Below are 14,808 nucleotides of genomic sequence, written 5' to 3' on the forward strand. Positions count from 1 at the left end.
TACTGTACACAGTATTCCATGTGTGGTCTGACAAGTACTGTACACAGTATGAATTCGGGTAGAAGAAACAGACATGGTGCACATCTACAATCTTGTATAATGATCTGATCGCTTCTCAGCATATCAAAAACTAACAGGTTGTTATTATACATTTTTGATCAAAAAGTGCAAGCCCACTCGCCACGTCAAGGCCACCTATTTAGATGTGCGACCATGTCTGTCTTCTACCTGAATTCACATTGTGTTTTCTATCCCCTCTTTTTTTTTTTTTTAACATGTGCTGCACTCTTCCCCACCCCCTCAGCCCAACCCTATATAAGTAGTAGTTAGCTACACATGGGCCATTTCTTTCCTAGCAGCCTCCCAGTCTGACTGGGAGAGCATGCTAAGTGAGCTGTAGCACCCTATTCACACTGGTGTGGTGCTGTGCGGTGTCCGTTGCTGCCGTAGCGCTGTGTCTGCGGGGAGGTGCGACCCATGGACTGGTTTGAGTGGCATTGGGGCCGCTCTGCAAGTGGGTCATTCCCCCTGTGGGCACTGGTGTCGCGGCGGTGGTGGTCACTGCCCAGTGCTACACCATTTTATGCTAGGGACGTTAGGGACCCACTCTAAATAGGTGGCCTTGACGTGGCGAGTGGGCTTGTACTTTTTGATCAAAACGTATATACTAAAAACCTGTAAGTTTTTAAAATTATGCTGAGAAGCAATCAGATCATCATACAAGATTGTAGATGTGCGACCATGTCTGTCTTCTACCCGAATTCACTGTACACAGTATTCCATGTGTGGTCTGACCAGTACTGTACACAGTATTCCATGTGTGGTCTGACCAGTACTGTACACAGTATTCCATGTGTGGTCTGACCAGTACTGTACACAGTATTCCATGTGTGGTCTGACCAGTACTGTACACAGTATTCCATGTGTGGTCTGACCAGTACTGTACACTGTATTCCATGTGTGGTCTGACCAGTACTGTACACTGTATTCCATGTGTGGTCTGACCAGTACTGTACACAGTATTCCATGTGTGGTCTGACCAGTACTGTACACAGTATTCCATGTGTGGTCTGACCAGTACTGTACACTGTATTCTATGTGTGGTCTGACCAGTACTGTACACAGTATTCCATGTGTGGTCTGACCAGTACCGTACACAGTATTCCATGCGCGGTCTGACCAGTGCTGTACACAGTATTCCATGAGTGGTCTGACCAGTACCGTACACAGTATTCCATGCGCGGTCTGACCAGTGCTGTACACAGTATTCCATGCGCGGTCTGACCAGTGCTGTACACAGTATTCCATGCGCGGTCTGACCAGTGCTGTACACAGTATTCCATGTGTGGTCTGACTAGTGATTTCAAGTATTTTGCCCCGCCCACAGTTCGATTATTTTGTCTCGCCCACATTTTAATTATTTTGTCCTGCCCACATTTCCAGTCTTTTGTCCCGCCCACATTTAAATTATTTTGTCCCGCCAACACTTCCTGTATTTTGTCCCGCCAACACTTCCTGTATTTTGTCCCACCCACACTTCCTGTATTTTTTCCTGCCCACACTTCCTGTATTTTGTCTCCGCACACAGGCAAATCTGCAGGGACAGCCTTTTTTCAACCAAAAATATGGTAGTTCAGACATCTTTAGCTTTTGCTCTTAAATCTTTAACATATTGGTTTATATTTTTAGCATAAGCAAAGCCTAAAATTTAAATGGGCGCTGTCAGATACAATAACTTTTGCTATGTTGTAAAGCATGTATAACCAATAGGTTTTTCAATTGCTTTAATTAGAAAATTTTCAATATTTCATATAGAAAAAGCCAGTCAGACAACTGCCCCCCGCCTGCTTGGACACATACTAGTCCTGCTGTGTCCATGCGTCATCACCTATGTCATGGACACACTTCCTTGATTGACAGCTGGCAGACAGGAGGATTGTGACAGGGATCATATATGAACAGAGCGAGAGACAGGAAGACGGCACCCACGTCTCTACGGGAGCACGGCACCCACGTTTATTCACAGTAATAACACACAAAACGTCCGCAGAGGATTCGGCAGTTCACAGGACAATGTCCCCTCACAGGGCAGAACAGATCACAGGTCATGGGATGAGGCTCGGGGTCTTCTCACTGATCTTGTTGATATGTTGGGATCAGGATCCCGGGAGATTCTGGAGTAACATCAGCTCCTCTCTCCTGGTATCCCAGTGACCGAACCTTCACACCTCACTCCAGACATGTCTGCCGTCCAAACAGTGGTCACCATCCCCGGGAGGATCAGTACTGACGTCAGCTCCTCTCCTGATCATCATACACCCCTTACTACCCCCATCCTCAGCCCAGGTTCTCATATACTCCAGTGGGTAACCATCTTGGGTTCAGCCATCTCCAGCATCCAGACTACGTGTCCCGGGTGAGCGGTGTCCCCATGAATTAGTCCCCTTACACATTCCACCATCTGCCGGTCCCATAGACTGTGGACTCAATGTCCCGCACACTGTGCACAAGAAATAATCCCGAGGCAAAGCATCATCACATGGATAAACGATCTCCTCAGAGAGGTCATGTGGTGAGGTCGGAGGAGATCCTGGAACCATATATAGGAGCCCGACGTAGAGGAGAAGATCTGGACACCAGGGGGCCGGAGAGGTAGAACCGAGGACGAAAGATCTGCAGAGACCTGAACGCACAGAGCAGGGACCCAAACACGTAGAGACCCAAACACGTAGAGACCCAAACACGTAGAGATCCGAACGAGCAAAGCAGAGACCCAAACGCGCAGAGACCCAAACGCGCAGAGACCCAAACGCGCAGAGACCCAAACACGCAGAGACCCAAACACGCAGAGACCCAAACACGCAGAGACCCAAACACGCAGAGACCCAAACACGCAGAGACCCAAACACGCAGAGACCCAAACACGCAGAGCAGCTCCGCTCCAGACATCACCGGGCAAGAGAGTGGGCGCCATGAAAAGATACGGACAGAAGATCAGGACTCCATCACCATCGAGGAACCGCAGAAGAATGGCGCACCTCTTCTGAAGGTTAACAAGAAGTTATGAGGTTAGGTATAAGCAGTCGGGTGAGCGATGGGTTAAGGCGGTTAGGTACAATAACCGGAGCATATAGGTGAGCGAGGGGTTAAGGTGGATAGGTACAATTACCGGAGCAGCTGGGAAAGCGAGGGGTTAAGGCGGTTAGGTACAATTACCGGAGCGGCATCCTGCAGGGTAATTAGGTGTCCCCAAGCGGTGAGGATCTGGTCCATCCTAATGTACTGCGCCTTCCCATCCTGCATCCCCATGGCAACCACATCCACGGGCCACAGGCAGGAGCCTCCATGCCATCCCCCCCCCCCCCCCATCAGCATCACAAGGGTTAATAAGCAAGAAGACTGAGGGTCTCCTCAGCCAAGAAATGTATTGGGCCCCACACACTGATACACTGCACCGGAGGGGCCCCACACTCCGACAACGGAGGGACCCCACACACCGACACGCTGCACCGTAGGGGCCCCACACACCGCACCGGAGGGGCCCTCACACACCGCAACGGAGGGGCCCCCACACACCGACACACTCCTCCTGAAACCAACTGCAGTCTGTAGCAGAGAGCATCAGCTGATTTAAGACGTCAGGACTATAACGGGTGCTGGATGGGTACTACAAGTCTCATCATTCCTGCACTACAGCTGGTGATCCCTGTAATGTCTCCAGTCACATGTGTAGCTCCTCAGCTCTGCTACATCCCCAGGCACTATAACCAGGACACCGAGCACATGTCAACACTGGTGGATCCTGTGATGGAGCATGCACGTGAGGGGTTAATAGATGAGCAGCTGCATGGACGTGACTGGAAGATGGGAGACCGCTGGGAACATGCCTGCAACTACGTGCGATCATCCATGACAGGCGCGGGGATCACTGGGCCGTGTGACATCAACTTCTCATGAGGAGTCCCTCTCCCCCACCGGGGTAATAACTACAGGGTGCAGCCCCCGGTGAGGGTATTTACTGCACCCAGGTCCGCTCCATATGTTCAGTCACCTGACTACAGCGTCGCTCATTAGAAGTCCCAGGAGTCCATCCAGCGCAGTCCGGCCATGGGGCTGTCCGCTTCATCCGCCAGAGATCCCACCATGCCATAGGCCAGAGGATGGAAGAGGTGAAAGCTGCAAGAACAACAGGAGTCATGAGCACGGAGGGGCGCCGCTGATCACTACCAGCAGATCTATCACTCTACCTGTATAGGAGGAGCCCGGCCAGAACGCTGATCCCTGCCGCATACACCCTGCGTCCATGTGATGGGGACAGGACGGCCGAGCACAGGCGGAGAAGGGACGAGAACGTCACCGCTGTACAGAGAGAGACAAGAGTCACATGACTGCTACATACACAAAATATACAAGCAGCAGGGCATGATGGGAGTTGTAGTGTGACAGCAGCTTAAAGTCCAGGATTGTACAGTCAGGTGATACAGGCAGCTGCACTACACGTTCAACAACACCCCCCCCCCCCCCCCAAATATCATTAAAGGGTCCAGGCAGGACCCCCGGGCCACAATGCATTGCATCATAAGAAGTCAATCTGAGGGCGATGACGGGGACTATAGGGCGGTGTTACTCTACCTGTGGTTCTCCAGCTGTTGCAAAATTACAACTCCCATCATTCCCGCACAATCCACCAGGTCTATACATCTACCACACCCGGACATCACCGACCACCGCAGAAGATCGACAGAACATGGCCGCCCCCATCTACATCACAGAGAATGGTGGCAAACAACAAAGCTCAGCACTCACCGGTCAGTATGCTGGAGAAGAGCATAGCCGGGAAGTAGTGGTGATCATAGAGCACTCACCGGTCAGTATGCTGGAGAAGACCATAGCCGGGAAGTAGTGGTGATAATAGAGCACTCACCGGTCAGCATGCTGGAGAAGACCATAGCCGGGAAGTAGTGGTGATAATAGAGCACTCACCGGTCAGTATGCTGGAGTAGAGCATAGCCGAGAAGTAGTGGTGATAATAGAGCACTCACCGATCAGCATGCTGGAGAAGACCATAGCCGGGAAGTAGTGGTGATAATAGAGCACTCACCGGTCAGCATGCTGGAGAAGACCATAGCCGGGAAGTAGTGGTGATAATAGAGCACTCACCGGTCAGCATGCTGGAGAAGAGCATAGCCGGGAAGTAGTGGTGATAATAGAGCACTCACCGGTCAGCATGCTGGAGAAGAGCATAGCCGGGAAGTAGTGGTGATAATAGAGCACTCACCGGTCAGCATGCTGGAGAAGAGCATAGCCGGGAAGTAGTGGTGATAATAGAGCACTCTGCCCATGAAGAAGAACGGTAAGTAATGGAGCAGCCACCCCAGCATCAGCTGACCGCCGCTCTCCAGGAGAAGGGTGAAGACATCTGAAAGACAAACCTCGGGTCACCAATGACTCCGACCACCCACCCTGGGTCACCTATCCCTCCGACCACCCACCCTGGGTCACCTATCCCTCCGACCACCCATCCCGGGCCACCGATCCCTCCGACCACCCACCCCGGGCCACCGATCCCTCCAACCACCCACCCCGGGCCACCGATCCCTCCAACCACCCACCCCGGGCCACCGATCCCTCCAACCACCCACCCCGGGCCACCGATCCCTCCAACCACCCACCCCGGGCCACCGATCCCTACAACCACCCACCCCGGGCCACCAATCCCTACAACCACCCACCCCGGGCCACCAATCCCTACAACCACCCACCCCGGGCCACCAATCCCTACAACCACCCACCCCTGGTTACAGATGCCTCAGACCACCACAGCTCCACCTGGGACAGCGATTGGACCTTACCGTTCACCTCCCTGGATACAGAGAAGCCACGCTGTAAGGACACGGCACCACCCAGTCCCAGCACCACGTACAGGACCAGGCCGCCCAGATTTAGCCACCAGATCACCTAGAAGAGGAGGATCCAGGATCACTCATCAGATCACCACCACCACGACTCCACATAACAAGGACACAAACTCACCGGATTGCCCAAAAGATAGATCCGGAAATCTGTAGCATTCACACCAGAGAAGCGGAGACCCTGTGAGGGAAGAAATCACCATTAATAAGGTCACATGGCTGGACAATGGGGGCTGGGCCTGCGGGTCTTCTTACCTGGAAGTTGACCGGCCAGTGCCAGGGTTTGGAGGTCACCTCGTGCTCCTTAGGCTTCAGGCCACTGTTCGCCTTATAAGCAAAGCAACAACCGGTTAGGACCCAAGAGGCCCTTTTACCCCCTGCACCCCTCCCAATGATGGCGCAGCCCCTCACCCGCAGCATCACAATATGGGACTCTACCAGTGCCTCCAGGAACGTCGGCTTCAGGATGGAGACCGAGATGTTTGGGACTATAAAAGAGAGAAGATGTCGTCAAAAGAGACACACAGACAACCAGATACACAGACCCAACAATGTTTAAATCAAAGGAGAACACATGTTTGCAGATCAACATAGTATATTTTATTAGTACAAATTGATATAAAAAAAAAAAACACTGAATGGTATTAAAATCACAGACAAAATAATGATAGTCACAGTGGACCAAGACTAAAAGCGGTGGCTAAGGTAAGTCAAATAAGGCAAAGTGCAAGGGAAGACATGTTATGATCCTCCCTCAGGGTAATGTCCACAACAATATAACTTATCTATAGTAAATCCTTATACAGAGTAAATAATGTAATAAAGTAATAGAAACATAAATCCCTAGTGGGAAACAGAATGCAGACGTACTGCCGGATGAAGCTGTGAGCGAAACGTCGGGTTCAGTAAAATAGGTTTCTATTACTTTGTTATTACATTATTTACTCTGTATAAGGATTTCCTATAGATAAGTTATATTGTTGTGGACATTACCCTGAGGGAGGATCATAACATGTCTTCCCTTGCACTTTGCCTTATTTAAATGGGCACTGTCACCTTAAGGTTTTGTATTTATGTACAACATCTCTCTAATATAGAAATATATTAACCACATCTCCCCATCCCAGCACAATAATAATTGGAGACAATGCATGATTTATCCACAATCAAATGGTCTAATAATTGTATAATCATTTTTTTTTTGCATCTTTTAAACACATTGGGGGAGATTTATCAAAACCTGTGCAGAGGAAGAGTGGTGCAGTTGCCCATAGCAACCAGATTGCTTCTTTCATTTTCCACAGGCCTCTTTAGAGCAATCTGATAGGTTGCTATGGGCAACTGCACCACTCTTCCTCTGCACAGGTTTTGATAAATCTCCCCCATTGTCTCCAATTATTATTGTGTACCATCTGGGATGGGGAGATCCTTGAGGTCTGGTTTATATATTTCTATAGTTCTGGTTTATATATTTCTGGTCTGGTTTATATATTTCTGGTCTGGTTTATATATTTCTATAGTTCTGGTTTATATATTTCTATAGTTCTGGTTTATATATTTCTATAGTTCTGGTTTATATATTTCTATAGTTCTGGTTTATATATTTCTAGAGTTCTGGTCTGGTTTATATATTTCTATAGTTCTGGTTTATATATTTCTATAGTTCTGGTTTATATATTTCTATAGTTCTGGTTTATATATTTCTATAGTTCTGGTTTATATATTTCTATAGTTCTGGTTTATATATTTCTATAGTTCTGGTTTATATATTTCTAGAGTTCTGGTCTGGTTTATATATTTCTAGAGTTCTGGTCTGGTTTATATATTTCTATAGTTCTGGTTTATACATTTCTATATTTCTGGTCTGGTTTATATATTTCTATAGTTCTGGTTTATATATTTCTATAGTTCTGGTTTATATATTTCTAGAGTTCTGGTCTGGTTTATATATTTCTATAGTTCTGGTCTGGTTTATATATTTCTAGAGTTCTGGTCTGGTTTATATATTTCTAGAGTTCTGGTTTATATATTTCTGGTCTGGTTTATATATTTCTAGAGTTCTGGTCTGGTTTATATATTTCTATAGTTCTGGTCTGGTTTATATATTTCTAGAGTTCTGGTCTGGTTTATATATTTCTAGAGTTCTGGTCTGGTTTATACATTTCTATAGTTCTGGTTTATACATTTCTATATTTCTGATCTGGTTTATACATTTCTATAGTTCTGGTCTGGTTTATATATTTCTGGTCTGGTTTATACATTTCTATATTTCTGGTCTGGTTTATATATTTCTATAGTTCTGGTTTATACATTTCTATATTTCTGGTCTGGTTTATATATTTCTATAGTTCTGGTTTATACATTTCTATATTTCTGGTCTGGTTTATATATTTCTATAGTTCTGGTTTATACATTTCTATAGTTCTGGTCTGGTTTATATATTTCTATATTTCTGGTCTGGTTTATATATTTCTATAGTTCTGGTTTATATATTTCTGGTCTGTTTTATATATTTCTATAGTTCTGGTCTGGTTTATATATTTCTGGTCTGGTTTATACATTTCTATATTTCTGGTCTGGTTTATATATTTCTATAGTTTTGGTTTATACATTTCTATATTTCTGGTCTGGTTTATATATTTCTATAGTTCTGGTTTATACATTTCTATAGTTCTGGTCTGGTTTATATATTTGTATATTTCTGGTCTGGTTTATATATTTCTGGTCTGGTTTATATATTTCTATAGTTCTGGTCTGGTTTATATATTTCTGGTCTGGTTTATATATTTCTATAGTTCTGGTCTGGTTTATATATTTCTGGTCTGGTTTATATATTTCTATAGTTCTGGTCTGGTTTATATATTTATGGTCTGGTTTATATATTTCTATAGTTCTGGTCTGGTTTATATATTTATGGTCTGGTTAATATATTTCTATAGTTCTGGTCTGGTTTTGGTCGGTGGGGATCCATCCTTTCACCACCTATACCTCGGATTCTTGGTTGTGAGCTGAACACTTATTCCTGGCATGATGTCACGCTTGAATTCGGACCGATGCCGGTCCTAATTCATTCAGCCTGCGCTTGCTCCCTGCCTGTCAATTAGACAGGCGGGAGCGAGTGCAGTGAACGCATTGGCTGCCTAGAATCACGCGCAGCCCGTCCCCCAGACATGTAATCATCAGGGTGCCTCCAGCTGCTGCAAAACTACAACTGCCAGCATGCCCATACAGCTGTAGGGGGGGCGAGGCGCTGAAGAAGATAGCTGCGCGGTACTAGAGCTCCGGCGCCACGAGGTCTTCTACCCTGCTGAATAAGCCCTGACCGCCGCTAGCTTTATGGGGAAATCCTCTCCAAGGTTGTCTAGAAGACCCCCTGCTCCCACTTACAGCCTGCGCTCCCAGCCGCAAATCCCGGGGTGTCTGCTGTGCATGAACAGCTGCGTGTGCACCCGAACCTGAACCCCACTGCTCCTCACCTTCCTGCTCCGGTGTCCTCCGATCCTGTGGGGAGGGATCTACGTGCGCAGCTTGTGGAGCCGGCTGCAGCAGAGGAAGCCCTGAGATCAGCGCAGTCTCCTGTGAGCGATCAGGTACGGACCGCTGTGCTCTCCTCACCTCATTGAGGCTCTGTGCCCCCTGCCTCTCTCCCCACCTGCTGTGCCCTCACTATAAAAGGGCCCCTGGACGCTCTCCAGACCACCTGGGCTTCCACCTGGGTTCCATTAGAACTGCCTACCTCCCCTGCTGCTCAGGTATCCCCTGGGTGCCTCTCTGGATCTCCTGCTGGCCTCTAAAGGATTGGGCCTCTCCCCTTTCCCTCCCAGATCCTGGGGACTCTGGACATTTCTGCCCCCAAATCTCCTAGGGTACAACACCTGCCTGCTCCCCCTGCGGAGCACTCTGTACCTGCACCCCTGGCAGCTGTGGTATCTCCTGCCCCGATGCCTGGCACCCATTCATCCCCAGATGGAGGGGGGGGGGGGGGCACCGTCCCGGTCTACCTGGCATGGATCTGGAGTCCTCGGGTCATCCTGCTCCTACACCGACACCATTTGACTTCTCCCAGCTTTTATCGCATATCCCTTCTAAAGAGGATTTTCGCTCCTTAATTTCTGAAGTCAGGGACGCCTGTCGAGCAGAAATTGTCTCCATCCGTCAGGACTTACAAACATGTTTCTGACCGGGTTAAAACTTTGGAGGAGACCCACAATTCTGTTGGGTCTATAATATTCTGATACATTGATCGCTATATCTATACTCATATGCCTTTGCTAAAATGCTATACACCATTGCTAAATATTGCAGAAGAACTTTGCTTTCCTTATTTCAAGACATTTCAGTTGCTCTTTGCCCGTAATCAAGACTAGAACCTTGAGATGGAGACAAGACGTCTAAACTTTGGGCTTTGTGGAAAGATGGAGAAATCTCAAGCCAGAAGCCTTGCAACATAAATGACTTCTGCTACGAAACGCTCAAATGACCAATCAGCATATAGAACGACGCATAGTTTTACCTTTCATCCTCCCTTTTGACAGTTTGTAAAAACCAAATTTACTTCCTGTAATAAAAGAGAACTCCCTGGGATACCGAGGAGGGAACTCATACCAACCTGGCCTGGTGTGGATTTTCTTACGTCGACACTCGGGAAAAAATAGTACAGTGGTAGTCACTCACAGATTAAGGCCGCACATTAACCCATCCTTAACAATTCTACCAGGGACTATGTTGCTCAAGCGGCTGCTCAGTCGGAATTCCTTAGTGACATACATAACCATCTGGAGGATCTAGACAACCGGGGCCGTCGCCATAATATCCGTGTGCAAGGCCTCCCTGAGGCACTCGGGATGAAGATCTCCTTGCTGGAGCCTATTTTTTAACCTTCTCCTGGGCGAATCCCCGCCCGTCCGGATCAAGCTGGATAGGGCCCACCGTGCCCTTCGCCCCAGGCCATCCAACGCCCTCCTAGGGATGTCATCTGCTACGTTAATGACTTTCGACTTAAGGAGGATATCATGGTTAAGGCACGCACCCAGCGGAATTTGGACTTTGATGGGGCCCCTATCCAATTGTATCAAGATCTTTCATGGATCACCATCCGGAAGAGGCAAATGCTCCAACCGCTTTTGGCTGTCCTCCGGTACCATCACATCCCTTATCGCTGGAACTTCCCTTTTGCCCTACAAGCTCGCAAGGATGGAGGCTCTGCTGTTTTGCGTTCCTTCTTGGACATCCGGGCTTTTTGCTCTGCCCTGGACATTCCTGCTCCTCAAGTAATGGACTGGGGCCTCTCCCCTCCACCCCTCCCTCCTGTGTGGCAGCCGGTGAGCCACCGATGGTCTGGGGGGGAATAAGAAGGCAACCCCTCCTGACAGACTTGGCGTTCCTCCTGCACTTCCGTGTCCTGAGTACTGGATGCCTGCTGGTGTCTACCTACTGCTTGTGGACTATGATGTTTTTGGCGTTACTCCTAAACTGCCCTCATTGTTATTGTAGTTTCAAAGTTACTGGGCAGTTGTGGTTTTCCTATATCCTTGCTTCTGCGGGTTATGGCGGTCTTTTTATTGCTGCCTTTGGCATGACCTCATGGGGAGGTCTTTTTCTGAGCTGGTTTTATCTTCCCGGATGGTGTTCTCTCATCTCCCTACTGAGGCCTTTCCAAATGCTGTGGCGCTCTAAGACTGCCAAAGCACCCTGGTACTGTTTCCGGTCCGTGCCTCCTCTTTGACCCTGCGATCAATGGTTTATTCCGTAACTTGTTGTTTCTTTGTACTTTTGCTTTATCTGTTTTGTTGCTAGTTGTATGTCTTGTTTCCCCGTTTCCCTCTGTGTCCCCCCCTCTACCTCTTTTAGGTTCCTGGAGACATCTATGCTTCCTCCTGACTCCCGTTCACTCGCATGGGGCTCACGGTCTTGGGACTCCCTCATTTGGGTGAGTGCATTATCCACATTGGCTTCCTTGTCCCCCTGTATTCTTGACCATGGATAAATGTGCCTCTCTGAATGTTAAGGGGCTCAATTCCCCCCCTCAGAGGCGCCTCTTGCAACGGGAGTTGGTTACGCAGAGGGCGGACATAATTTTTCTTCAGGAGACACATTTTGACCATTCTGGCTCCTTTCAATTGCCACTGGCGTCTCAATGACTCTTTAAGTATCTGCCCTCCCGGGACTCGATCCAGGCCTCTATAGCTGAATACTTTTCTCTCAATCAGGGGTCTGTCTCCTCTCAAGCGGTCCTCTGGGAGGCTCATAAATTGGTCATCCGAGGGCACTGTATTGCCCTGGGCTCCCGTTTGAAATGCAATGCCTTGGCCCGTTCCCCAGAGTTGCGGACATGAATTTGCACACTAGAGGCGGACTTGCTTGCTACTCCCTCCCTTTCGGTCCTGAGACTCGTGCCCCAGCGAGTGACCTTGCTCTCCATAAAGTGGAGCGGCAGCTTCTTTACACCAAACAACGGTTTTATGATTAGAGTAATAAAGCCCACTCACTCTTGGCTAGACATTTGAGGGACCGTGCCGCTTAAGTATCTGTAGGATACTTAAGGTAATCTTCACTATCACCCTGATGCTATTTCTCGCCTTTTTACGGACTACTATTCCAAACTTTACTCTCTTCCTTCCCAGCTCCCCTCAGATCCCGGGGAACGGGACATCCTACTGGATTCCTTTCTTTTGGAATGCCTTCTCCCTTCCCTTACTTCCACTGATCGGCTACTCTTAACACTCCGATCACGCTGGGAGGTGTGACGGAAGTTCTTAAATTGTTACCTTCGGGACGTTCCCCGGGACCTGTGCTTTACTTACCTGTATTATAAAACCTTCTCTGCTTTGCTGTTTCCCCCATCTCATTTCTCTCTTTAATTATTTTTTTTTGGGGGGAGGGGATCCCGCAGTCTTTTCTACATTCCCTGCTTACCCTTATTCCCAAGCCGGGAAAGGACCCGCATGACTGTTCTAGCTATAGGCCTATTGCCTTGATGAACACGGACCTCACGCTGTTTTCTAAAGTCTTGGCAGCCCGTCTCTGTTGTCTCCTCCCATCCCTCATGGACCAGGTGGGCTTCATACCTTGCAGACAAGGGGGTAATAATACGAGACGGGTGATTGATTTAATAGACTTGGTAAATCGATGGTCCGAACAGGCTGTTGTCCTTAGTTTGGATGCTGAAAAGGCCTTTGATAGGCTAGGCTGGCCTTTTCTTTTTGCCACTCTCTGAAAATTTGGGATTACGGGTGCCTTCCTTACAGCACTGTGGGGTCTCTATTCTTCCCTCATGCCTCTGCTGCACCTTTCCCTTTATATAATGGTACTAGACAGGGATGTCCGCTGTCCCCTCTGATCTTTGCATCGAACCCCTTGCTGCTATGATCCGTGGGTGTGCGGACATCTCAGGAGTTACTCTTCATGATAGGGAATTAAAAATGTGCCTTTTTGCTGATGATGTTCTTCTCACTCTCACCAATCCTATGCTTTCTCTACCTAACCTTTATCGAGTCTTGCGCTCTTATGGTACTGTTTCTGGCTACAAGGTTAACCTCTCTAAAACTGAAGTTCTGCCTTTGAATCTCCCGCCTCTCCTGTCTGCTAGGGCTGCCTTCTCCTTCTGCTATTACTTATCTTGGTGTCCGTCTTACTTCCAGCTACTCTTCTCTTTACTAACTATAACCCCCTGTCCCAACAGTTTTGTGCGCTCATGGACAATTGGCGTTCTCAGTATATTTCTTTTACTGCCCCGTCTCACCGCTACATGAGTCGTTGGGAGGAGGCCTTGAACACCACTATCACCCTTCGCCAGTGGCAGATTATTTAGCAGAGGGCTTCCCGGGCTTCCATTTGTACAGCTTATAAGGAAACGCAATATAAGCTGTTAATGGGCTGGTATCATACCCCTGCTCTACTAAACACTTTGAACCCCAGTATCCCGCCTCAATGTTTGCGCTGTGGTGTTGGGAACGGTTTCTCACATTTTCTGGTCCTGTCCTCTAATAGTTCCCTATTGGGAAATGGTGAAGTGACTAGTGGGGGCTGTGCTGGGGGTTCAGGTCCCTTTAGACCCTCTGGCATATTTACTGTTTCTCTCCTTTCGTTCTTTACCTAAGATGCCCTTTAAGCTCTTTATGCAACAACGCAGCAACACAAGAAGAGCTGAAGATGACAACTTTGTAAGTTATAAAAAATGTTTAAAAGGCAGGGAGGGGGTTAGGGATAGATTACCAATAGATAGGGACAGAAGAAAAAAGATGGTGGGAGCTACTCTTTAACTTACCTTAGCCACCGCTTTTAGTCTTGGTCCATTGTGACTATCATTATTTTGTATGTGATTTTAATACCAGTTTTTTTTATATCAACTTGTACTAATAAAATATACTATGCTGATCCGCAAACGTATGTGTTCTCCTTGGATTTAAACATTGTTAACGTTGGGTCAGTTACCACATAGGGGTCTCCTTCATTGCCCCCAACAATGTGACACACAGGGAGTGAACACTTACGTCTGCCATTCTCATGGTCCTCCAAGTTCCATAGGGTGTTGGGGCTCTCGCGTAGATACGGGCTGCAAGTCACCTCACCCTGATCCCAGCCCCTAGGGGAGCAAAATGTAGGGTTAGTCATATAGATGGGACAGAGGACCAAACCGGGAGTCCAGGACAAAGGGGGACCCTGACTAACCCCAACTCATCCAGCATCAGACCGAACACAAAACCATCACTAATCCTTAGGAAAACCCCTTCACCCCAATACATGAAGACAGGGAGGAGAAGAAATCACAGGATTGGGGGGGGGGGGGTCACAGTGCACATACATTACTGATCCTGTATTACAATACAGAGCTGCACTCGTTATTCTGCTGGTGAAGTCACTGTGTACATACATTACATTACTTATCCTGTATTAT

The 14,808-nt window shown here is 47.9% G+C and overlaps 1 protein-coding gene across 1 annotated transcript; it reads right to left on the bottom strand.

The window, feature by feature from the left end:
- Positions 1-1,769: 1,769 nt before the first annotated feature.
- On the bottom strand, positions 1,770-14,525 carry LOC130350920 (protein O-mannosyl-transferase 2-like). The gene is made up of 8 exons (XM_056554901.1): positions 14,405-14,525; positions 6,324-6,400; positions 6,168-6,239; positions 6,034-6,093; positions 5,853-5,958; positions 5,279-5,419; positions 4,248-4,359; positions 1,770-4,176 (listed from the first exon to the last, which is right to left on the bottom strand). The coding sequence occupies exons 1-8, from the start codon at positions 14,523-14,525 to the stop codon at positions 4,071-4,073; spliced, it is 795 nt and encodes a 264-aa protein (XP_056410876.1). The 3' UTR covers positions 1,770-4,070.
- Between the last annotated feature and the right edge of the window lie 283 nt (positions 14,526-14,808).

Source organism: Hyla sarda, unplaced genomic scaffold (assembly GCF_029499605.1).
Source record: "Hyla sarda isolate aHylSar1 unplaced genomic scaffold, aHylSar1.hap1 scaffold_954, whole genome shotgun sequence".
Classification (NCBI taxonomy): domain Eukaryota; kingdom Metazoa; phylum Chordata; class Amphibia; order Anura; family Hylidae; genus Hyla; species Hyla sarda.